Source organism: Pholcus phalangioides, unplaced genomic scaffold, assembly GCF_987345545.1.
Source record: "Pholcus phalangioides strain wild (caught in Gottingen) unplaced genomic scaffold, Ppha-v1.0 ptg000029l_1, whole genome shotgun sequence".
Lineage (NCBI taxonomy): Eukaryota > Metazoa > Arthropoda > Arachnida > Araneae > Pholcidae > Pholcus > Pholcus phalangioides.
Window position 1 is genome coordinate 1,596,687 of NW_028301619.1, and position 27,337 is coordinate 1,624,023.

At 37.9% G+C, this 27,337-nt stretch overlaps 1 protein-coding gene across 3 annotated transcripts in view; it reads left to right on the forward strand.

Annotated features, from left to right (window-relative positions):
* The window catches only part of LOC149067563 (endoplasmic reticulum metallopeptidase 1-like), a 226,376-nt gene that overhangs the window by 81,816 nt on the left and 117,223 nt on the right, over positions 1 to 27,337 (forward strand). For all 3 annotated transcript variants that reach the window (XR_016195341.1, XM_089252576.1, XM_089252577.1), the window contains exon 7: positions 12,229 to 12,458. Coding sequence is in view for 2 of the 3 variants with exons in the window: in XM_089252576.1 (XP_089108702.1) it covers positions 12,229 to 12,458 (230 nt within the window). In the remaining variant the exon portion in view is untranslated. The remainder of the gene's footprint in view (positions 1 to 12,228; positions 12,459 to 27,337) is intronic.

Here is a 27,337-nt window from a genome sequence, read left to right on the forward strand (position 1 = left end):
AAATGCCCAACGAGGTGGCTGATAAAAAGATGCCCATAAAAATATGATGTCATATATTTCAAAAATACAGCAACCCAATTGAAAATGCAATTAACACAAATTATAAACAATATATACACATGATAAAATATTATACAACGCCCATAAAGAATAATTATAGTTGTCTTATTCTAAGAATGGATAGCTTCTCGATTTACCCCAACATGTTTATCGTATTTCTTTTTAAACGTGTCAATTGTGTTAAAATCCTTCTGGAAATCAAGGTAAACAATGTCGACATTTATGCTCTTACCCAAAGCCTTAGTCACGTGATCATAGAAGCAAAGGAGGTTAGTTACACATGACTTTCCCTTCCAGAACCCATGCTGATTATCCAACAATACATTATTCTCGTCTATCCACTTCACAAACTGCCTTTTGATGACAATTTCCAAAATTTTCGAGAGGGAGCTCGTCAAACTCACTGGATGATAATTTGACACCTCTTCTCTACTACCCTTCTTAAATATCGGAACAACGTTAGCAAGTTTCCAATCTCTTGTGACGATACCCTCACCAACACTACTCCTGTATATGTGTGCGACTGGCCCCAACACAATTCATTAGCACATTCACTGAGGACCCTGCGATAGATATCATCTATCATCTGGTGCTTTGCTTGCCCATACATTTCTTAGAAGATTTAGGACCTCAAAGTCTTCTACTTGAATATCGTTGAGGGTTTTATTACCCCATGCAACACCCGTATATCGAATATCATTATCTCCATTAAAAACCGACGCGAAAAAATCATTGGAAGCCCTACACATGCCTACATTGCTCTCTAACTTAGAGCGTGCTATCGAGAGGGGGCCAACTGTCCCCTTACATCTATTATTGACGTATCGAAAAAATGATTTTGGGTCAGAGCCAATGTTATCGACCAACCTAGATTCAACTTCCTTTTTACTATCCCTTATCGCTTTCTTCAACAGTCTTCTTTTATCAGTAAGCAATGATAGGTCACCTCGTCCACTTTTATAGTCTCTGAATGCTCTTTTCTTTTCAAGATAAAGGTTCCGCACGCTATCCGTGAACCATACAGGGTGTGATGTGTAACGGCTAGTGATCTATCCCGGTCGGGCCCCCAGAATTTATGTAACGTTCTTGATCGTTACCTCCCGGTTCTTTAATATTTTTTCCCCCAGTAAACATTGAGTGGATGACAACAATGGAATAGACAAAGTTTAGATAGAACTATAACATTTATTCAATTATATTGTTAAACCATTAATCAGCGTAATCACAATTATCACAGGCCTTTTATATGTTAAACTATTAATTAACGTTTTATCACAATTATCACAGTTAGGCTTTTCTCTCATTGTCACAATGAAACAGAAATATGAATCGATCTCACCGCCGTGTCCAGGTTTTCACGTGTTATCACATCGTCCGGTAGATACTCCCAGGTGTCTGCCACACAGCCAAAGACTCGTTGGCACCAGCTTCAGACGATTTTGGTGTAAACACACACGTTGAGATGAAAGCTCAGCCACTGCACATGGAACTGGAGATGAAGGTCCACGGGTGGCCGGTCTGGCCACTAACCGATCACTGGATCACGACGACGTTGAAACCTTACGTGCGATGAGACGGGATAAGTGCCAAGGCACACTTCTACTATTGTAACTTCATTGTATTTATGAGACGATCTAGCTCACACCATGACAGGGCGTGACGCCTTACTGATTAAATCGTTGAGTCGGTCGTAAGTCGTAAGCAAGGAAGTCGAGAGCAAGGAAGTCGTAAGTCAGCACATCTCTAGCTGGCTTTTATATAGCAGCGTTCCCACAATGCCTCACTGAAGAACCAATCACAACATTGAAGGTGCGGTATTAGCTTGTATCTCATTTACATAATTTCATGAAAAAGGAAATATTGTAAACATTATAATATTGAATCTAGCAACCAAACATAACAAATTGGAGGCCGATCGGCGGACACACGATCCTACCGGTCGATCCCGGAGACAAAGGTAAAACAATGACTAGAATAAAGACGATTTCCACGGGGCCCAATTTGGTAACGTTACAGATGTACAAACACGCTTTTTTCGAACAAAGGGTATGACGTCGTGCAAAACAGAGGACAGCTTCGTACTAAATTCTTCCCATTGACTTACCACCCCTACTGATTCCGACCGGTCTTTGAAAACTTCCGCTAACCTTCTTCTCAAAATATCAAAGTTGGTTCTCCGAAAACAAGGAACCAATCTTTTGTTATCAACCTTACCCGAGGAAAAGTTACAGTGAAATCTGATGATACGATGATCACTGGAAGAAAACTCTTCCCCCACCGAAACATGTTCAACTAGATCCTCAGAACTAGTAAGAACTAAATCCAAAATAGCAGTACCCCTAGTGGGTTCTGATACATGCTGATACAAAAATTTTCGAGCACCAACATAAAGTCTCTTTCATACTGATTTCGAGATGAAAGGTTCTCCCAATCAATGCCTGGGTAATTGAAATCCCCTTGTATGAGAACCCTCTTACGTTTACACATGTAGGAAATTTCATCATGCAATTTGGCGATGTAGTTTTGATCCCTATTTGGAGGATTGTAACAAACCCCAACAATAAGTTTATAACGTCTTTTGTTCTCAAGCTCAACCCATATAGTTTCAATATCACTTCTCTGCATGTTACACTCTCTAGCCTTCAAACGTGATTTCACGTATATCAACACTCCACCCCTTTCCCTATCAGATCTATTTCTCAAAAAAGTATCGTATCCTGAGATGTGTAAGAAAGATTCATCCCCATCGTTTGCCCAAGATTCTGTAATGGCTGTAAAATCCCGGCCCTCCACAACTATCGTAGTTTCTAAAAAATCTTTCTTATTACCCAAGCTCCTGCCATTTATTACCATACATTTTAATTTGCTCAATGATTTAGTGTCAATCAGGAAGCCATCCAAGTCAGAGGTGGGTAATTCCCCGTCAGTACTGTTGTGATTATCATTAACTAACCCGCATTCCCGACTACGTGGTCTGGGAGTAAAAAACCTGACTTAAGACTATCGTAATGAAATATCTTCATTTATCCAGTTTTTCTTATCTTTTTTAGGTTTTTGTTTTACTGTTCTGGTCCATAAATTTTAATTGAACATTAAAATATCCATAAATTGCTTATATTTATTATGAGCATTATCATCCTCAATGACATTCTTGAGATTCATTTTCGAGATAAAAGTTTCAAATTTTTCATTATTTATGATTTTTATATATTTACTTTCCTCATTTATACTACTCATTCTTTTCTGCAGAAAGTCTATGTATCCTAATACAGGATAGTGATCTGTAATTTGGGTTTTAAAAACAGTAAATTCATGAGCACAGTTTCGTTTATGTCTATAAAAAATATGATCAATGCATGTTTGTGTTATGTCTGTTTGTCGAGTAATTTTTTCATGTGAAGGGACTAATCCATTTGTTGCTAATACGTCAAGATATTGTGATGTTATGCTATTTCTATTGAACAAATCAATGTTAATATCACCAACAATTAATAAATTTGTGTTCACATTTTTTAAATATAATTCCAGTTCTTCATTGAATTGAGTACTAGTATATGAATGAGATCGATACAAGAGCAAAACATCAAAGTTATATTCTGGGAAATTTATATGTAGTTCTTCAGCCGTAATTAAGTTGACTCCCTTTTCTTTTTTGTTTGATACAATATCATTATTTATATACATCATTACACCACCTGATCTATTGTATGTTCTACAATTAATATATGAATAATATTCACTTATGCCTCTATAATTTGCGATTTCAAAATATTTTTCTTCTTTTTCTATCCATATTTCAGTTAAGCATATCACATCAATTTGTTTATTTAAAGTTCTTAGGAAAATCAAAAAATTGTCTAAATCAATTCTTAAACTTTGGATATTTAAAACCAGAAAATCAGTGTTTTATTTCCTGCCTTAGGAATACTGAGAATTCTTCTTACTTCTTCAATTTCCTCCAGTGGGTAAGGGCTCTGTGTAGAGCTCTCATAGTCTTCAGTGTCTGTTGTTGCTTGCATTAAACTCAAGCTTTTGGACTTGTTCTTCAGTGGTTATCTTTATTATTTTGGAGTTTTCATCTTTTCGGAGGAATAGCTTGCCTTCTTTCACCCAGGCGAATTTGTATGCAATCCTTTCTTTAGTTTGTCTCATCATATAAAACAACATGGTTCGTACGGTCCTTGAAAACCTTGAAAAGTCCTTGAAAAAAAAAGTTAATTTTCAAGGCCTTGAAAGTTCTTGAAAATCCATAAGAGTCCTTGAAAAAGAAAGTTTTTTTAGGAATTCTGTGAGAGTCCTTGAAAAATTTGTGTTTTCCGAAATAGTTTTCGCCAATTTTTTTTTTTTTTACTCCGTAAGTGACGTCCTCAAAAAAGTGTAAAGCACAGGGAAAAAGCCTTAGCAGCCAATAACCCTGGATAATTGGATTTAAAGCACGTTTTCCCCCATTATTTTTAAGCCGGGTTTTCGTAGGAGCAGGTTTTCTGTGCCGCGTGCAAAGTGAATCGCCCAGCGTGACACGCCGTCCACTCACCAATAATAAGAAAACAAGTTCGACTGTTTTCCTAGAGAGCGCAACAAGCCTCACGGCAGTGTTTTACATCAGGCGTGATTGGCCGACTGCTTCTCGAGGAGTCAAATGCGTTGTGCGCCACTCGTTTTACGGATCTCTCTTCATTTTTGTTTTCTTTCACTTCCCTTCATCGAGCTCGATGCTTCCCTTCAAATCGGAGCATGCAGATGACAGAGTAGCTGATGCGCCACGGTAGGAATACACAAACGCGTAGTGTGATAGTGTGATTATGTAACATGTTTCTGTCAACGCGAAATGATCCAGTTCGGTTCATGCGGCGCCAAAAACCTATGTGGGAATGTTTTTTTTCTTTTTATTCTCTGTGCACGTGGAACCGCTCGGCCCGACGCAATATGTAAATCGCCGGCGGCATGCTCTTACCCTCACGGGAGCTCAGCTTTGTACTGTAAGCTGGTTTTTTCCGCGTCTATGTCGGCATTGTTTTTTTTCTCCCTGAGATTGCTGGTTGTTATTTGTCGGCCGTTTTATTTATTTATTTTTTTTATGATCGTAAATGATCTTGTTTTTTTTCCTTGCAACTTTTATGGAATAAAAGCAGCTGAGTTCAAAATATGAACTTCCCATCGTTGTTTTTTTTCTTCAGCTCAGTCGGCACGCTCTGGCCCCCAACAACCAATACCTCCTTCTAGAGTAGAAGTCCTTCTACTCTAGAAGGTATTGCAACAACCCACTTCTAGGAAAACCCGGCTTTATGGTAGCATGTATCCTGTGATCGTATGTAGACGTATTTGGAGTCGTTGGAAGTCATTAAACTTTTGTACTAGGTATTTTTTCTGGAGGACTTGAGAAATCAATATCTTAGAAAAAAAGTTTCATAATTTTTGCCAAAATAATTTCAGCCTTTCGGTCCATAAGTGAGTGAAGCTTCCTCTGATTACTGTCAACAATAGGCGGAGATTGACTTGGAAGTCTGGGGGGGGCACGATGATGATGATGTCCATTCATATATGCATATATACGGGGTATACAAAAAACTTGGTGTTGCCATTTGATATTTTCGAAATTTTCTCACTGTAACCGTAGCTGTTAGAGTGACACTGTTGTTTTCCATATCATTCTTGAGCGCATACCTCAAAATACCTTATGCCAAAATTTCATTCAGTTTTTGTGAATGGTATGATAGTTAGGGGCCCATATGTCGGGATAGTTTTTTTATAATCACCCTGTATATTAGATCAGTCAACTTCACATTCCCCCCGCCCGTATCTCCGCCCATGCTGTCAACAAAATATTTATTTAGGAGTGATGTGAAGCGCTTGTACAAGGTTCTTTGAAGAAAGAAAACAAAAAATGAGTAACAAGTGTGTGTATACTTTTAATTACTTGTGTGGCTGAAAAATCCCTTCTATCAAGATTGGTTGCTGAGTGTGCCAGACAAAAATGTCACCAAATGCAAGCTGTACTTCAATGGGTGAATCGGCGCTGAAATCCATTGAGCTTATATTACTGGAGGGAGTATGACGCAGGGCCATAACTAGGATTTTTGTACTGTCTTGCCGCCCCCACCAATTTGGAATTCGATAATTTTATAACGGTGTTCACCTAAAAATTGCCACCCGGGGCAGTTGCCCCCCCCCCCATCCGCGTTCTAGTACCGGCACTGGTATGACGTCAGTGGTCTACATCATTCCTTGGAAGATCACGTGATGCGTTGAATGTCGGCGCATCTCCGTGATTTTCTAATGCGATCCATAGTTGTTTAAAGGAGTTTAAAACAATAAATGAAAGAAATAATTTCAGTATCAATGATATGATTCCAGAATTAATAAAAGAGATAGTTCCAGAATTAATAAAAGAGATAGTTCCAGAATTAATAAAAAAGATAGTTCCAGAATTAATAAAGCAATAATTCCAGAATTAATGAAATTTTAGAATCAATAAAAGAATTCAGCATTAATGAAAGAAAGAATTTCAGCATTAGCAAATGAAACAAATCCAGAATTGATTATTATTCCAAAAATAATGAAAGAAATAATTCCAGAATTGATGAAAAAATTCCAGAATTAATGAAAGAAATAGTTCCAGAATTGATGAAAAAATTCCAAAATTAACGAAAGAAATTTTTTCATCATTAATGAAAAAGTTTTCATTTAAAATTTTCATCATATTTACAATTAATTCATGAAGAAACAACAAATTTTCATTAATTTTGTCATTAATTAACATGCTTTTGCATTTTTACTTAACAGGTAGAAATTTCTTGCTTTTTAAAAAAAACATTGCAAATTTCCGCTTTACCTGATTACAACAGTTACTATGATCATCGCCATCTACCAGGTAATCCACAAGTATCAGTAAAAGCAAACATTCTGTGATTTGAAAACCATCAACGATGCAGTTTTCACAGTAGAGGAAATATTTTTTTTTAAATAACAAATTTCCCACAAAATACAGATACATTCTAACAAGTAGCACTTTCTAGCCATCCACCATGTGCACGAATCCAGAGTAATATGTTGGGATGGCAAATTAGTAGGAGCCAGTGCCGTCTTAATGCATTTGCCCGAGGCCTCAAAAAAATGAGAAGTGGTTGCATTTTTCAAAAATTTGCCAGGTAGGGCCTCGAAAAAATCTCTTGGCCCTGGTGGGAGCAAAGGGCTACGGTGTATACGTCTTGTATTTTATTGGCAAAACCATTCTTTTCAATTGTATTTCTGGCTCTTGGAAGCTATATATTCTGGATCCAGAGAAGGGCAGAGGGCCACCCCCTGATTCATTACACAGCCATTTATCAGTAGCAAATGTAATTATTTTGAGTAAAATTTCATTATTGAATAAAATTCCAACAACTTTCTGTGAAAGAATACATCAAGATATTACCCAAATATGATGAATGTTACACAAATAAATCACTTTTTGGTATCATTTTTCCAGGTTTTTTTGGCAGTATATTATATCCAAATTATTTTTTAAATCGAGAGTGTTTTTGTTATGTTACATCCACAATGTATGTTTTAAGCGGGGTATGTAATAACAGAGGTATAAAAACATGGAAGTGAATGGGCAAAAATCATGGATTACAAAATCGTGTTATGACCAGGGTATGTTATAAGTTTAGAAGAGTTGATCAACTTTGCCCAAGAATATTGAGAAGACACCAACAAATAAGGCAAATACACAAAAAATAATAAAATTCCTAATGAATTTCAACACCAATGGGTGCCGTCTTCAGAGGAAAAATTTAACCACTAGTCTCGCTGACCGAGTTTCCCACTTGGGTTGAATACCAAATCTTAACGCTCGGTTGCTCAGTGGAAGAAGTATGTCTGTTCACTTCAAACGTCGTGGTCAGAATGAAGCTGTGAGCCTGCGTGAGAAACTAATGCATCGTCCTGATTGGACATTTGCGGAATAGTGCTATCCGATTGGTCCATTTGAATTTTCTTGTAATTCCCGCTCAAAATGAATTTAAGCCATGGTGTTGCGACCGGGGGGTGTAGATTTATTATCGTTCACTAGTATATTTTTGAAGGGCCCGAATATATGTGCCTTTGTAGAAATCAAGATCGACTGTGGACTTGACTTTGTGAAAAACACTCGCTTCTTGAAATTTGAATTTATGGCCTTCTTGCCAACAGTGAGCTGCGATGGTCGATTTTTCATATTCCTGATTCTTGACACAGCGAGCGTGTTCGTTTAATCTTGCTTTTATGGGTCTCCTTGTCTGTCCTATATAACCAAGAGAGCAAAATCACCACATGGAATGTAATAGATGCCCCATTGTCGATTCTGCGGTATAGCATCTTTAGGGGGCATGAAACCAAAGTTTTTAGTGGGCACATCTATGGTTGTTTGATTAAACTTTTTAAGAATCAGTTTGATCTTCAGTGAGAGTGTTACAAATACCACGCCACAACAGGCAAATTGTCCAACGAGGTGGCTGACTTAAGAACATCATGGATCCCCATGCCATTTTTTGGAGGCCCTACCTACTACTGCTACACCACACATGCACCTCCCCCCCCCCCCCGCGGAACCCCCAACGAATCGGTACATGCGGGAATGTACGTGTAGTGAAACCTGACGTGAAGTTTTTTTGTTTCTCTGTAATGCTTGTTCTGTGTAGTGCTGCCATCTGCCACCAGTTTTTCTAACTATGAGTGAAGTGTTATGATTGAATGATTTATCATTGTAGGACTGTTGCTCTCTGTGGCGAGACTTTTTAACGGGGAGATCGGCTCGCATTTGCGCCTTGAAGTTGGGAACCACAGAAAACCAACTTCAGCCGACCACCACTGTGGGGTTCGAACCCGGATCCTCGCATCGCGAGTCCGTCACTATAAGTAGGGTTTAAGGATCGTAGGGTATGACTACACTTTCTTTGAGCGGTCTCTCTGTAATATTTTCTAGAGTAGTTCCTCGTGCCAGTTTCAAGAATTTTCTACTTAATTCGTCAACGATCTTGGTGTTGAACCCCCTGTCTATCGCAATTGCTCTGATGGTTTCAAGTTCATGGTCTAATGTGTTCCGATCTGAACAGATGTTAAATGCTCTCGCTACATAGGTGCGAAAAGCCAAAAGTTTCTGTTCCATGGGATGGCAAGATCTGAAATGAGGTGGTAATGAGACCTCGAAAGGCTTACGATAGACAGAGGTTTGGAACTGTGATTTCTGTTTCGTTACTAATACGTCCAAGAAAGAGAGGCTTTTGCAAAGAAGGTTAGCGGAAGTTTTCAAAGACCGGTTGGAATCAGTAAGGGTGGTAAGTCAATGGGAAGAATTTAGTACGAAGCTGTCCTCTGTTTTGCACGACGTCATACCCTTTGTTCGAAAAAAGCGTGTTTGTACATCACACCCTCTATGGTTCACGGATAGCGTGCGGAACCTTTATCTTGAAAAGAAAAGAGCATTCAGAGAGTATAAAAGTGGACGAGGTGACCTATCATTGTTTACTGATAAAAGAAGACTGTTGAAGAAAGCGATAAGGGATAGTAAAAAGCAAGTTGAATCTAGGTTGGCAGATAACATTGGCTCTGACCCAAAATCATTTTTTCGATACGTCAATAATGGATGTAAGGGGACAGTTGGCCCCCTCTGGATAGGAGGCTCAAAAGTAGAGAGCAATGTAGGCATGTGTAGTGCTTTCAATGACTTTTTCGCGTCGGTTTTTAATGGAGATAATGATATTCGATATACGGGTGTTGCATGGGGTAATAAAACGCTCAACGATATTCAAGTGGAAGACGTGGAGGTCCTAAATCTTCTAAGAAATGTATGTGCAAGCAAAGCACCAGGACCAGATGATATCTATCCCAGGGTTCTCAGGGAAGGTGCTAATGAATTGTTGGGACCAGTCGCACAGATATACAGGAGTAGTGTTGCTGAGGGTATCGTCCCGAGAGATTGGAAACTGGCTAACGTTGTTCCGATATTTAAGAAGGGTAGTAGAGAAGTGGTGTCTAATTATCGTCCAGTGAGTTTGACGAGCTCCCTCTCGAAAATTTTGGAAATTATCATCAAAAGGCAGTTTGTGAAGTGGATAGACGAGAATAATGTATTGTCGGATAATCAGCATGGGTTCAGGAAGGGGAAGTCATGTGTAACTAACCTCCTTTGCTTCTATGATTACGTGACTAAGGCTTTGGGTAAGAGCAAAAATGTCGACGTTGTTTACCTTGATTTCCAGAAGGCATTCGATCGGGTCCAACATGGCAAACTCTTGAAGCGTTTACACGAGATTGGAATAGGGGGCAACTTGCTGAATTGGATAGAATCGTGGTTAAGAGATAGGTCGCAACGAGTTATGGTGAACGGGGAATTCTCTGGTTGGACAGACGTCACAAGTGGAGTTCCTCAGGGAAGTGTCCTTGGCCCCATACTTTTTTCACTTTTTATCGACAAACTCGATCAGGGTATCGATGGAATTACTAGCAAATTCGCAGATGATGTGAAGCTAATGGGGGTAAGCGGAAATGAAAGCGATAGGGAGTTGCTCCAGACCAACTTAAACAAGATTGCAGCATGGGCAAATGAATGGAGCATGACGTTTAGCGTAGTATGTGCATGGTCGCTCATTTTGGTTCGAACAACCCACGGTTCTCTTACGAGTTAAATGGTGTCACTATCCCGGATGCAACTAGAGTCACCGATTTGGGAATTCTCATTGACGAGCAACTTAGGTTTTCTGAACATTGTTCAGCGGTTGTCAAAAAAGCGAATAGAATGCTTGGTCTCATTTTCAAAAAGGTCTCTTCGCGTTCTCCTAAAGTCATTCTTCCGCTTTTTCGAGGCTTAGTTCGTCCTGGACTGGAGTATGCTGTAAGGTTTTGGAGACCATACCTACAGAGGGACATAGACTTGGTTGAAGGGGTGCAGAGAAGAGCTACGCGTGTCCTTATTGGCACACAGGGCTTGAGTTATGAAGAAAGACTTCATTTTTTGAATATGTTTACATTGGATGAACGCAGGTGTCGAGGAGATATGATCGAAGTGTTCAAAATTTTCAATGGGATAGATAGGATGGACCATGAACTTTTAGTACACCGCCAATCGACTGCTTTTACAAGGGGACACCAGTATCGATTGGTGAGGGACAATGCAAGGTTATGGTGTCGCAGGGAATTTTTCTCCAATAGGGTTGTTAATAAATGGAATAGCTTACCCCCGGAGGTAGTAAATTGTAACACAATTGACACGTTTAAAAAGATTTACGATAAACATGTTGGGGTAAATCGAGAAGCTATCCATTCTTAGAATAAGACAACCATAAGTATTCTTTATGGGCATTGTATAATATTTTATCATGTGTATATATTGTTTGTAATTTGTGTTAATTGCATTTTTAATTGGGTTGCTGTATTTTTGAAACATATGACATCCATATTTTTATGGGCATCTTTTTATCAGCCACCTCGTTGGGCATTTTGCCTGTTGTGGCGTTGTATTTGTATTTGTATTTGAGAGTTCATAGTTAGTTTCAAATACGGCTGTGAACTGAATATGAGGGTCTATGATATTCATAACGAGTAACAATTGTTCCAAGTCATCTTTAGAGCCGTCCCAAAGCACAAAAGTATCGTCCACGTATCTTCGATAAAATGGGAAGGGCACAACGTTCAATAGCTTACTCTCAAAGTCGTCCATATATATATCACACAAAATCGGTGAGATGGGATTGCCCATTGCCAGACCATCTGTCTGGGTGTAAAGTTACACCCAGACAGATGGTCTGTCTGGTAGCAAGACTAGTGGTTAAATTTTTCCTCTGAAGACGGCACCCATTGGTGTTGAAATGCATTAGGACTTTTATTATTTTTTGTGTATTTGCCTTATTCGTTGGTGTCTTCTCAATATGTTATAAGTGTACTCGACTTTATATGTTTTCCATGATGATATATTTTCTGATAAGATAATAAAGCATTGTTCTGTACTGGTATGAAACCATTTAGACAGTCAGTATTTTTACTGAAAGAAAAAGTTTATGATGATTTTTGGTGTCTACATTTTTGGCTATTCTTAACATATTTCCTTAGTCAAACTTAAACTTTTTATTGTTTTTTTAAATCAAACTTCTCACTGCATTTAAATAGCCTTCATTCCTTAGTAATGTGATTTTCTTCTTTTCTTTTTAACAGAATTGTCTTTGATATCAAAGATAAAGTTAGTATTCAAGGCTTTTTTCTTCATAACTCTAACCCTTTTGGCTGCAATAGTAGTGAATATTAGTATTTCTGTGGTTCTTCATTTAAATGGATCTACAATGTCTTGGTATCGGAACCCATTCCTGATAGCTGGGCTGTATGGTTGTCCTTCTCTTGCTGTTATTATTTCCATTCTTGGCTGCAAAAAAAGAAACAAGGAAAAGGTTGGTACCTATAACTAAATAGTATAGATAGTAATACACAGTAGAACCTCTCTATAATCCAGGCACTTCTGCAGAGAATTTTTTTTCTCAACCAGGGACTCCCAATGCTTTTCCTTTACCCAAAGTCTGTTTTGACTTTTCCTAATACATTGGCCATTTTATTTTATTTTTTTGTATTGCATTTTCCTGATGTTTTGTTGGTGTCCACTGCAGTTTTGTGGGTTCTGGGAAAATTGAAACAATCATTGCACCTACATATCCTAATGAGTGTAATTAATCAAAAACAACAGTTGCAGTCATCATTCATTTTCTTTCTCCATGCTATATAGTTGACCTTGGTATTTTGTTTTAGAAATTGTCCAATGCTCTATTATTATCGAAGTAAATTTCCATACATGGCGAAAACGTCAAGTGATATGGTGGGTATGAGCTGCTAATGGCGACATAATGCTTTAAGTATTTGAGAAAGTGTATGTATGTGAGAAAGTTCAATTTTCAATAAAGCTAGAATGCAGAAAGCCAGCATGAATGCTGTGTGAAAAATATGGAATCGAAAACTCTAAAAAAAATGTCTGAATATCGTAGAAGGTAATTTTTCGGATCTGTTCAGTGCCTATACAAAAATTATTTTTAAAAATAAGTAACTGGATCTTTTCATTTTTATCATGTAATTTGAAAATTATGGTTTAAAATTAAATTATCTAAAATAATCCTTTATTAACTTCCTTTTAAAGGAAAATATGAATCAAAATTCTCAAAGAGGCACATTACTGCTTTAAATATAAAAACTATGGAAATAAAAAAAAACTAAATTCATAATCTAGAATCACCACCTAGGTCCCAAGGAGTCTGGACTTGAGAGGTTCTACTCTATGTAACTTTTATTATATATTAATACAGTGTCAAATCTCGATAAGTCAAAGGTGAAGCGGCCTACAAAAAACGTTGAGTTATTATTAGTTCAACTTATTAGAAATTCTGGTTTGAGAGAATTAAAAAATTGATTTTTCATAACATTGCAATTTTTTAGCATTGTATTAGAAAAAATTTCAAAGCACTGAACATGAAGATATTGGCACAGATTAATTATCTAATTCCTAATTATGCTAAGTGAGAATATTAGAAAAAAACAATAAACATGAACATAGGTTCATAAGTATAGATGTATACATAATATTTCTATAAATTAAACTCGTGAAGTGAAAGCAGAATTATTCTCTATAAAAAAAATCTGGTATTTTGATTGTGTCTCATTTTTTTCATTTGCATATGAAGGTAAACTTGCATGAATAATGTCCTTGTGTTCTTTCAAGATTGTTGATATGGTATTCTGAGGAAGCTGCCTTACTTTTCAACCACAAACTTTCTTTTTGTAACAATAACATTTTTTTCCATTTCATCAGAATTTATTCTTTTTTCTTTCAAATATAAAGCTTTCAACTTTTGCTTCAAAATGTTTGAAAGATCTACACTCATTCAAAATTTGTGCTGACATTTTAACATTGAATTCACTTGCAACTGGGCAAAAGAGAAATGGCCATCTAAACATGATCAGACGTACAACAAATGATTTTCAAGCACACATGACCAAGTTCATTGTTATTAATCAGTGTTTATTAAGGAATGGTCAGTGAAGATAGGACTGATAATTCAGTGTTTCGGACAGAGCTCTTCTCACTATACTTAAGGATCAATGCAATGAAAAAAAAAAAAAGAGATGAGTGCATATAAGAACTGATATTCTGTCTGGCATTATTGCCATCAAGGATCCGCTCTCTAAGCATTCTACAGCAAGAGTCATTCAACATATTCTCCGCAGCAACCCAAAAGATCTTCTTTCCTGGATCAAGGTGCACATGATTCTGTAAGGAAATGAACAGGTAGATCAACTTGCTAAACATGCAATGCACAGTGGTGAAGTGAAGTTGTAACTACTCAAACCCTCTTTGTCGTCAAAGAGAATTCTGTGGCAAAATACGATGAACACATGGCAAGACGAATGTACAAGGGAGGACGTACCCAGCCACAGAATATGTTAAATTGTAAAAGCTCCCAAATCAGTTAATTTGAATTGTGTGTTTGTGTGTGCAACATTTACTGCATACAACCCAGGTTCTGATCTGGAGAATTGGTGCAAAAGTACATAAGAGAGAGATGAATTCCATAGAGATTTTAAGTTTAACAAAATTAGTTTATTAACAATTTTAAACAAAGTTATTTGAATAACGATTAATGAAATAACATAACATTAAAAAGATTTCTCATACTGACGGCAACAGTTTGCTTGTTAGTCCGGAAAGTCAATACACAAAGGCAAGAATGACAATACTCGGATCATCTAGGCAATGATGTCACAGACCTTTATGAGAGCTGGCAAAGGTCACAATCTAGTGGCAAGGAGACTCTGCGTGGCAGGTGGGTGTGGCAAAACCAGAAACCAGTATACCTGGCAACAGGAGGCGGGACAATGAACGACAGCAAGTAGGACAGTGGGTGACTAGAACGATGGCTTGATGAGTACAAGAAGACATGGCAATCTGGAACCAGCAGACAATGTGCACAGCACAAGTGAAGAAGGGTTAGTTGCTATTTCATCTCATTTTACGAGGTGGGCAGCTTGCCAAAAGCCAATCAGCAGAGCATTTTACCTGGTAATGGACAGAGGACAAACAAATGCGACCTGATCCTCAGATCTCCAGATATTTTTACCTGAAATAGCAAGTACGGTACAATCAAACTCCAAGGACCGACCATCTTAAAAAAAGCATGGCACCTTCACTAGTTGGCCAGAAGGTGTACATTGCTTAGTGTGTTCATTTAACTCGGAAGTACTTCCAAAGGATATATTTGCTGAACAGGTCTTAGAAACGTCCCTGATTGTGTTTTAACCTTTACAGTGCAGACATTCCGTCACGCCCCTTAATCAACTCCACAACTCTTGCCAAAGGCCAATACAACCGTTTCTTTGAGTCATCTCCTAACAAAACGATTTTTCCTAATTTCAGTTCACGTAAATTCTTAGATTGAACATGTTTTTGTACCAATAAACTAAGGTATTCTTTCCTAAATTGTTGTCTCAAATCATTAAATAATTTTACTCGATATCTTATTCCCTTCTGCAAATGCTTGGAATCGATCAAGTCTATATCTGTTAAATCAGAATTTCTATTTTAGATCAAAAACATAGAGGGCATGAGGGGAATCAAATCATCTGAAGTCTCAGAAACGTATGTGAGGGGCCGTGAATTAATGATAGATTCACAATCGTAGACACGTAGCGAGCTCTTCATATGAAAGTACTGATTTTCCAAATGTACATCTAAGTAACTCTTTTATGACACGTACTAATCTTTCCCACCAAGCGGTTGTTGTTGTATTGAATTTCCAAAATATTTTTGTTTTTGTTTCCTTTAAAATATTTTCCCAATCCAACAATGAGAATTCATTATTGGCACCTCTGAAATTAGTGCCGTTATCCGAATATATGGTTATCGGTTTTCCACGTCTTGCAAGAAAATGTCTCAAAGCTAATAAAGTTTCTCAGAGGATAATGAGGCAACAAGCTCAAGGTGAATTGCACGATATACAGCACATGTGAATAATACTATCCACACTTTATCACCGCTTTTCAAGTACATTGGTCCTGCTAAATCAACCCCTACAATTTCAAATACAGCATCAGACACTCAATCTGCCAGTAATGTTGTCCATTACTGGCTCCATTAAGGCTCAGGAGCCATAGGCCCTGCCTTAAAACATTTACATTTCATACAATTATCAATAACTCTTTTCAGTTTTACGTGATCTTATTATCCAGAATTTTTCTCGCAATATTCATATCATTTAAGTTCCAGCATGACAATTTTTCTCATGTACAGATTCTATCAACAATTTATTGACAACATACAATTTCCAGGTAAGAGAATAGGAGCAAGAAAATATGGGTTATCTTGGAGTTCAGTTATACGTGTTTTGACTCTCAAAATGAGATCATAATCATAAAATACATCAACTGATTTAATAGAATTAATATCAGGAAAATGCAATCTTTGTACACAATGAATCAACAATTTTTCTGAATTTTCAATTTCTGTGAGTGTAAGATCAGAATCTTTACATGCATTGAAATTTCTCTTGCAGTTATTAACAAAACATAGAACCCAGCCGGTAATACAGATTATTTTGTCATACACAGGCTACTCTGCATACCATGGTGGAGAGCTTTCGATTAAGTTTGTATTAAATATTTTGACTTTGCAAGTCTATATTAACTTCATCTGGTTGATCAAATACCTCACTTATAGGCCAAAATTCAGGACTCTCTTTCAGCCACGAAGGGCCGTTCCACCTTTCTGTTTTTATCAACTGTTTGGGAGAACAACCTCTAGATAATGAATCTGCTGGGCTCATATATTTCCTGGAATGCTCATATGCTTCCAGTTTTGATACTGCGTCAACCGTCTAATTTCCTTCACTCTGTTAGACACAAAAACTGACCATTCCCCATGTTCTTTAATCCACCACAGCCACTGTAGCATCAGTCCAATACGTGACTTTCATGCCAGGAATATCAAGAGCACCTAGAACATTAAAATCCAATCTAGCTCTGATGCAACAGGCCATGAGTTCCAAACGAGGAATGCTCAATTTTCTCAAGAATGCAGCCCTAGATTTTGCTCGTAGCAGTGTAACTTTAACACCTACTGGAGTTTCTGATGTCACGAAAACGCATGCCACATAAGCAATTTTATTGGCATCGACAAAAATGTGAAATTCTGAATTTTATTTGATTTCTGTATACCGAGGTATTTCGAATAACTCTAAAGCAATCAAGCCCATTAGACCATTCAGAATGTCTTCTGAATGTGGTCTGGCAATGGAACATCCCAGTTCAATTTTATTTTCTATGTTTCTTGCAATAAAATTTTGGGTCTTATTGTGGTAGGACACATAATACCAATCAGGTCCAAAATCTTTTTTATCAATGCCAGTATGCTACGTTTCGTTTGCTTTTTATTTGCAAGGGCATTTATGTTGCACTTCAATGTGTCTTTATCTAGGTCCCTCAAAATACCCAGAATCAAAGTAATTCCTGTACCCTTAGATTCCAATTTATTGGGAATGTTACTCTTCCATCCTCTCAAATTGAAACAACATTTCGACATAACATTTTCACTCATTTCAATAAAGCACGTTCTTGTTCTTCAACATTAAATGCACCAGTAATACAATTATCTACATAAAAATGACATAACTTTTGTACAACATCAGCAAATTCTAATGAAAAATTATTCAAATGGTGTTGAATAGATGCACTGAGCATGTATGGGCTACACAAGACACCAAAGACAACGCGACAATGTCTATACACTATTTCTTCATCCTCACAAGGATAAAGAAAATGAAGATAATCTCTGTCTTTTTGTACAATTCCCAACTGTAGGAATGCCTTCTCTATATCAGCACTTAATCCAATAGGATACCACCTAAACCTATCGATGATATCTAGTATCATTTCTATCAAGTTGGGTCCCTTAATCAAACATTGAGTCAAAGGTGGTTTTCCCTTTTCATGAGCATCAATTACTGGTCTAACTTTAGTCGTTTCACTACTCGTCTTGAGGACTGGTCGATGAGGTAAATAATGACACTTGAGTAAATCTATCTCCTCTTCTGGTACTTTTTCAATGATGTTTAATTCTTCCCATTCCTGATTGACTTTCACATAGGGATCTAAAAGATTTTTCTCTTTCAACCTTTTCATTGTTCCTCTATGCAGGGCTTTATTGTCTGACAAAATCTCAGAGGTACTCTTCCATGGCAACTCCAGTTCATATCTATCATTGGAATCTGTTGTCATTCTATCTTCAAATTTGATGTCCTCACTACATGAACCTTTCTTATTTAATTGTTCAATCTGGTCATGAATCCCTAGACTTTCCAATTCCTACATTTGAGCAATGTATCATTGGAAACTTTCAACGTCAAGAGTGTCATAATATCTTCTCTGTCCCCTTCTTGTTTACCCTAGACCGTCCAGCCTAGTTTTGTTTTCATCGCTGTTAAACCAGACTCTAATACCTCATTTTCACCTGTCAGTAATTTTCCCAAAACATCAGCTCCAATCAAAATATCTATTTCCCCACCCCAGAAATCACTTACTTCAATATTTCCCTTCATAAGCAAATCTAAAATTTTTTTATCACCTCTACATGGAGTACAAAACCACAAATTTTCTTTTGGGAAAACCTCAAAACTACATTTAAAGGTCCCCTTTATATCATTGACTTGAATCACATAAACCTCATGAAGCTCCGGTTCTGTTTCTTTTCCCCTGAAGAGGCTGTGAACTACTTTCTCCTGACCTATCGGTTACCCCTCATTATCCCCAGAACTCTCTTACTAATGTAAGAACACTGGGAGCCAGAATCCAACAGTGCTCTTATTTTTTTTCTTTGACCCCTCCACTTCAACATTCACAAGCGTTTTCAAGCGTTTGCAAAAAGACCCTCTCTGTTCTGTTACTATTGCTATTAGAAAGGGAAACTTTTGGGTCGGTTTCTTCTTGTTTCATTATAGACTCTAGTTTGGGGCATATAATTTTCAAATGGTTATTGTTGCATCTCAAACACTTTACATTAGATTTGCATTGAAATTTCAAATGACCGGATCTTAAGTATGCAAAACATACCCCTTTATTTCTAACAATTTTTCTCTTCTCGTCCAAACTTATTTTGTCAGCTTTGAAACATTTTGCACTTGGATGAGGCTTCTCGCAAAAAATACATAAGACATTCCTCTTATCTTCATTAGGGGCCATTCACACGGCTGCTGTTGGAACATCAGAGTTATTATCCGAACAATGTGGTTTCACAGTAGTTGCACGCTTGACGGAATTCACAAACTCAGTTCATGCTAACTGAATCATCTCTTCAGATTTCACTTCCCGACGTAAGAATGTCATCAGTTTTTCTAATGACCTTTCAATAGCATCTTCTTTGAAGACTCTGCTTTGCTTCCAGGCCTGTAGCACACCTTCTGGAAGGCAGGACTCCATGAGTGCCATCAGAAAATCTGCAAACTTTTCCTGAGTCTGTCCCAAGGTTTCTAGCGCTCTAAGCTTTGTTTCAATATTGTTATAAAGAACTGACAAATCGGACGTCTTTCTACTGGATGCAACATTTTTCATCACAAGCGCCAATAGATCTCTCACATATATCTGCACCAACATATTTTCATGCCCGAAATGTTCTTTTAGCTGCTCCATAGCTTTCGGATAGTTTTCAGCAGTCAGTGGGAAGCTATCGATGAGCTGTGCTGCTTGAGAATCTGGAACTATTGTGCTAGATATTGGAACTTGTCCTCAGCTGCCAGTTCATGATCTTGATGTATTTTGGCAAACTGACTCCGAAAACCCAAGTATTCTCACAGATCCCTAGAGAACTTCTTTAAATCCAATTTGGACAATTTGAATTTTCTCTGATTTTGCATCACAATTCCATTAACCAAGCTTGCGTTAGAACCATACTCTTGTCGAGACAGGGACAATCTATTGTCCAACTTTGTCCGACGAGCCAAAAATTTGTCTCTATACTCCTCGGCAGCTTCAAAGTCAGTTTCAAATTCCGCTTCCTTTGTTAAAAGCTCAGAGATGTCAGTTTGAGTAGTGTCCAGTCTACCAAATTTATCACTTAGCTGCGTGATAATTATCTGCAATTTCTCATTGTTGCAGTCATCTTTTCCCAGCTCTTCATCGGCTGCTTTTTAAGATGCTGTGAGGGAGATGCGCAAACCTTTTCGCAACTTTTTCAATTCCTCCATGTTAAACAGCAATTCAAAACTGATGACAAAGAAGAGACAACAGCAGCAACAGCCCTGTCGCGGACTCCATAAAAATGTTATAAATAATCAAAACTGAACTTGAAAATTAATTTCTGTCAGGTTTCATCCTATTCCCGAGGCCGATCTGTTGCTGCAATTCAGTCACAAAAATGAAAAGACGAGGCCACATCGAATATGCGACAAACTTTTATTTACAACAGCTACATTCTCCTACAAGACTGCTTCTAGTACTCACAAAAAGAAGCAAGAGAGCTTTTTCTCTTTTCTGTAACCAACACTAAATAGGTTCTGCATTTCTGACACCATACATGTACATAAATATACAATATTTCCAATATTGCTGCAATATTTCATATAAGACATATTTGCAATTAAAATAAAAGATAAATGTATATACATAGAATCCAGATTAAAAATAATAAATTACACAAATAGTGCAATTTAATTAAAAATGAAATAAAATCACACAGCAGAACCCCTGTCGCCATCTAGCAACAGTCAAACCCGTCACCGATTTGCAGATCCCCTAACAATCCTACTGTGTTTTTGTAGCATATTCAAAGAAGATCTGAAGGCTACTACCGCAGAATTAGTGTATGTCACCAGTCTCAGGCTTCCCTGAGAGATGTTCAATCCCAATCCAAGTGAAATGTTACCAAAACAACTCATCGAGATGCTCAAAGATAATTTTTCCAAGCTACAACAATGACCAACAACTTGTCATGGACAGAAAACCATTTTTGTCCACCTTCAACTCAAGGACTTCTCACATGTATTCATTCAGCATGACAGAGTGCAAAAGCTGCTCCAATCTCCATATGAAAGACCATTCAAGGTAATGCAATGACGCGAAATGACATTCGACATCAATGTCTTTGGAAAAAAATCAACAGTCTCTAGGCAGACTGAAACTAGCCTTCCTGGCATCAGATGTGTTTGATTCCAGTCCCTCATCCCAGAACTACTTTGCTTGTGCCTCCCGTTCTTCAGACATTTCATTTCATTCCGTGCACCGCCCAGGCTCTATTGACCATTGTCAATTTTAGCCATTGCCCGGATGAGGGGGCTGGGCGATGTCGGGTGCTTTATTATGCATATAAAATATAAAATACATGAACATTGAATATAAAAACACATTATTAAAAAAAAAATGTATATACAGATTTAAATATTTCTATTATACAATATAAAATTTATTCAGATGATGTCTTTTTTAGCTTTATTGAGCTTGAGCCCTTTGTTTTTCTCTGTGGCCAAGCGCCAGGTCCTGAACCACGTTTTCCCTCATTGGCTTGTTGGCTCGGATAAGCCCTCCGCCGTGGCCAGGCCAGGTCCTGGACCACGTGTCTTCCCTCGTTGGCTTATTGGCTCGGGTGAGCCCTCCGCTGTGGCCAGGCCAGGTCCTGGACCACGTCTTCCCTCGTTGGCTTGTTGGCCAGTGTGAGCCCTTTGTGTCACATTGGTCCGATCAGGTGCCAGGTCCTTCCCTACTGGAGCAGAATCCTCAACCCACTTGTTGTGTGAGATTTAAACATATTATAAAAGAAAAAAGTAATACATTAAGTAGTAAAAAGATCATTCGTTCCATCTATGATAAAAGAGTCCCTTGCAGCAAGTTCAACATGCAAACCTAAATTTTAGGATTCCAAAATAGTGCTGTAGATCCATTAATCAACTATTACCATATTGGTATAATATACAGTAAAACCCCTCAGATGCTGCCACCCCTCTTTTACGGCCAAATATATAATAATTTCCCTGTGTATTATAAAAGTATGCATTTCAAACCTCTCTTTCACATACAAATTTTTTTTGTCCCTCCAGTGTTTGCAAAAGAGGGGCTTTACCTTATTTTAATATAATCAATTAGGTGATTATCATAATCAATTACAGAATTATGATTTCACTTACTTCATAGATTGAAGAATCTATTTAGGTTGGCTTTTTTTTCAGAAATGAAATAGGCACTCCCAGTAATGGCCAATTCCCAATAGGGCCCACATTTTCATGGTCCCATTTTTGGTCGTTGTTGGAAGATTTCAGTGTATGTGATTATCACACTTGTAAATTTTGTCTTATTTCAATAAAAGTTAGACATGGTCTCATCAAAGGAAAAGTATTTATCTCACACAAAAAAAATTAAGTAGAAGGGGAGGGAGTGAAAGAAGTTCCCTAAATTATGTAGGCTGCCCCTTTAATTCCTCAGTGGGAGATAAATGCAATTTTTAATTAATCTCGTACCCAAAAAATTTTAACTGTAAAATAATATTAAAGGTTCTGAAGCAAAGAAAAAACTTAGATGAACAGATATTTCATTTATTGAGAATTGACTGTATATAACAATTGTTTTTAAAATAATTATACGGTTTATATGTTTCTCTGTTGGTTTTAGGTAGTTGTTCCTGTAACATATTGAATTATATGGATGCCTAATATATACTGCTAGCTTATTGAGTGTATCTTGCTTCACCGAATAAAAAATTGCTTTCTCGCACTGAAGTGGCGCAGTGGTAAGACGCTCGTTTTCCACTATGAAGGTTACCATCAAGGTACATGAGTTTGAATCTGGGCATTGAACGTCAGAATCAAGTTCTTTACCTATTGAACCTGGGGTGACCACCTATGGATAGAGGCTTCATTTCCCACCCCTCTGGTATTTCCCTGACACCTACATTCTTTCAAAAAAAGAAAAAAAAATACTATGAGCTCTCTTACTCAAAGGTAACGTCAAATGTACGCGTGATTTGTAGGAAATTGGAAGTAGCAAATTGTTTGTTGATAAAGAGATTGTAGGTGCATAAATATATTCCTGGAGTCATCTTTGATGTGAATTAATGGAGCAAAATCTATGAATTCTAGGACAGACCTGCCAACACTCCGGATTTAGGCCAGAGACTCCGGATATTTTGCCCTTCCTTCGGCTCTCTGGATTTGTTAAAAATTTCTCAATTTTAGTAAAAAATCAGATTTGGAATTTTTTTTTTCAATTGCATTTAGATCGGAATTTTTTTTAGATTTTCCCTGAGTTTTCAGGATGTCATGACATCAATGACTTCATTGCCACCTCGTTGGGCATTTTGCCTGTTGTGGCATTGTATTTGTATGCCCAAGATTATCCGTCACTAATAGCATCCAAGATGATTATATTCTGCTCAGGGGCTATGCAGGACCTGCGTAGGAGGAGGGGAGGCACTTTTCCTCAATTGATTAAAAAAACATTTTTAATGGGTCTGCGGGGAAGGCCCCCCCCCCCCTCCTACCCCGGGCGAATCTCTGCATTTCTGGATTCCGAAAGTTGGCACATCTGATCATATTTAATGTAATAAGAGTTCTAGAATAAATATTTTATACCCATGAATATTTTTCAAACATGTGAAAGCGCATATTTTACTGCAATAAGTTTCACATAGGCATTTCGCTACTTTGAGAGCAAAGAATACCCTGTAATCTACATGAATAAATTTTATTCCCCTTTAATGAAATCTTGAGAAATTTGAGGAAAATGTTTGTGATTTTCAGAGAAAATGTTGCTGCTTCTAAATGTTGCATCTGTGCACAGTCTGTTACCTTATAAAAATATGTACATATTTTGTTAATTTTACATTTAATTCTTCTTTATCTGACTTCTATTCTGCAGAATATGCAGGGGAAATTACGGTATGGTTGCAGGTTTTTTGCAGGATTTTTGTGAGAGAATTACAGGACTTTTGCATTTTCAAGGTTGGTAGGTCTGCTAGGATGATCAGCAACAGATAAAAAAATGAAGATTGAGCAGTCTGATGAACACTTTTGAGTGGATGCTAAAATGATTTGTTTATTCATCTACGTATGAATATTGGACGCATTTTATTGTAGTTAAAGAAGAGCTTGTAGGCTAATGTTTTTAATATTGATTCCAGTCTAATCAGCCTGTCTAGGGAAGGGCACAATATAACTGTAATCAGACGAAACCAAAAAAATTAAGTGAATCTTTTTTTATATAACACAGCCAATCTATTCATTTGTAAGTTTTTCTCAGAATAAATACACTGCTCAAAACAATTAGGGGAGCACATGGTTTTAACAAAATTATGCAAAGATGTATACCGATAAGTAACATAAAATGAATCATCCATAATTTAAATCCTAGCAGGAAACGGAAGAAGAAAACTTCATATGCAAATCAAAGTTCATGACGTCAAAATCCAGGAAAAGGAGATAAGGGCAGAAATCGGGATGTTGCAAAAACGTCTGTTTTACTGCCGTAACTGTAAAATTCGATTGCGCAGTATTTTTTTTTTGAGACAAGGTGACTTGAGGATGTCTCAACAATGTGATTTACCGGAATCCATGGCATGGCGTGTTATAGGCCGACTGGAATCCAGGCAAACACAACGTAGTGTCGCGGACGCTGTTGGAGTCGCCAGAAGTGTTGTTGCAAGGCTGTGGAATTGATTCCAAGAAACAGGAAATGTTAGACGTCGACCAGGGCAAGGTCGGCCACACACCACTACAGCAACTGATGACCAGTATATACGGTTAACAGCCCGTCGAAACAGAACAGAGAATGCTACGCAGCTGCAAAGACAGTTGCTCTTGGCAACAGGACGAAGAGTGTCCAGCCAAACAGTACGTAATCGGCTTCATGAGGGAGGGCTCTTTGCACGTAGGCCAATGGTCTGCATTTCGTTGACCCCACGCCACCGTGCGGCCCGAAGAAGATGGGCTGCTGAACATTGAGATTGGGAGCAACATGATTGGAGCCAAGTGCTGTTTACAGACGAGTCCCGATTCAGTGTGGAGTGTGACATCCGACGTGTTCTGGTATGGAGGGACAGGGGCACTCGAAATAACCCCGCATTCGTTCGTGAAAGATCACAATACAGACGAGCTGGTTGGATGGTATGGGGTGGAATCAGCATAGGTGGACGCACGGACCTGCATATCATTCGGAATGGCACTTTGACGGCCCGAAGGTATGCAGACGAGAGTCTGCGACCTCATGTGATCCCTTACGCTGGAGCCATTGGAGATTCCTTTGTTTTCCAGGATGATAATGCCCGACTGCATAGAGCTCGTCTGGTGGAGAACATGCTTGAAGCTGAAACATTCAATACAGTGTATGGAATGGCCAGCGTGCTCTCCTGACCTGAATCCAATCAAACATGTTTGGGACATGCTCAGACGACGCATTGCTGCGCGACCAAGGCCGCCTGTTACTGTCCGAGACTTGCAGATTGCACTTCTTGAGGAGTGGATTAGTATTCCCCAAAGTCTGATCGATAACCTCATCGCATCCATGGCAAACAGGTGTGCAGCAGTCTTAGCTGTTCGAGGAGACCACACGCCCTATTAAAACTCATGCATCATGTATAAACAGTACTTTTTTTTATCGTTTACATGTAACCAAATTGTTGCCCTAAATCATCTTTTCATGTTTTTTCCATATTTTCAAAGAATTAAAGCTTAATTCCAAATTTTTTTACGTATTGCGTACGTCTTTTTTCTGTATTGCGCATTGATACGCATGTACTATCCATTGTATGCCAATACGTGGCTGTCTCGCACGGTTTTCTTCACTTTTTTGCTTGCTCCCCTAATTGTTTTGAGCAGTGTAGTTAAGTCTATGCATAGGCCCAATGCTAAAACAACTCTATTTTGTCCATGGCAACTTTCATAAATAAGGGCTGAGGGGGTATAGCTTGCATATCTCTGAAAAACAAGAAAAATACGACAAATAACGTATTATGTAATACATTAGACACTTGATTTATATTGATTCTTGATGGATAGGTAATGTGGATGGAAAAGTTTTGGTCCCTATGGGGGGAAACTTGCATCACACTTCAGGTATAGGGTTATGATAGAACAAGCATAGGGGTACAAGAATGAAAAAAAAATTGAAAGCATTATATTGTAATGATCAGATGTTGCTTTGAGTGTGCAAACTTTTGTTGAGATTAGGGTCAGATGTTAAGAAGTGGACGGTTGATTGTCATGATCGCAGTTGGTGTAAATTTTGTCATTTTTCTTTGTTAAATGTGTTTGTCCATCAAGATGCTTCTTCCATTTGCGTCATGCTGCAATATGCATAACTGGTTTTAGATAGAATGAATTGAGGGATGAAAAAAATGAGTAATCTAACAAAGCTTCTAGGTCTGAGTTAAATATCTCAGCTTGTGCTCTAAATTTCAAGCTCTAGTGGGTGTACCTTCTGGTTCTTAATTAGAATCTGTTTCTTAACTACAGATTTGATCTTTAGTTAAAAAGCGAGAGGTTATTTTGCAACCACCTTCTTAACTAAAAATCGTTTGCCCTCCTTAGTTAAGAATTGGGCGACCCCATGTCTTTATCTCATTTCTCAGTAGACAATTTTTTTCTTCCATTCGAGATGACGTACATTTTCTTTAATAGAAGCTTTTTTATGATTATATTTTGAAAAATTAAAAAGTATTTAACAGATTGATTTTTATTGCTGAACGAAGAATTCATTAAATTTTTTAAGCTATCGAAATGATATCCGAAGGTTGTGTGGGAGAGTAGAAAACAGTGTTGGAGTCTATATACAGTATATATATGTTGCAGGGGTGCAAGAGCTGCGCCAAACTGCACCGAAACGGTTCTCTTGCTACATGGTGCGCCAAGGCGCAGAATCCCTGCGCATTTGTGCCAATTCTTGTTTGTGGTTCACAGAGGTACCGCTAATGCACTGTAGTACGTCAAATACCTGGAATTTAGGAAAAAGAAACGTGAAAATTTTGTTCACAGGACGCGTTCATTCCGAGGAAAGGAAAAAGAAACGGCGGAAACTTCAATTTTTTTCACTTCCCACCATGTACCACAGTCACGTTATTTAAAGTCCCGGAATGAATATGCCAAATTTTCCGATTTCGGAGAGCGTTTTTTGTCCAGCGGGTTGTATACTGAAAATAATGGTAATTACCAACCTGCGTTCAAAGACAGCATATCTACGGCGTAAATTCTCTTTATTTTCCACAAGATTGCACACGCGCCTTTTCGAAAAGGGGATTTGTTTACTCGTTTTAATCACCCAAATT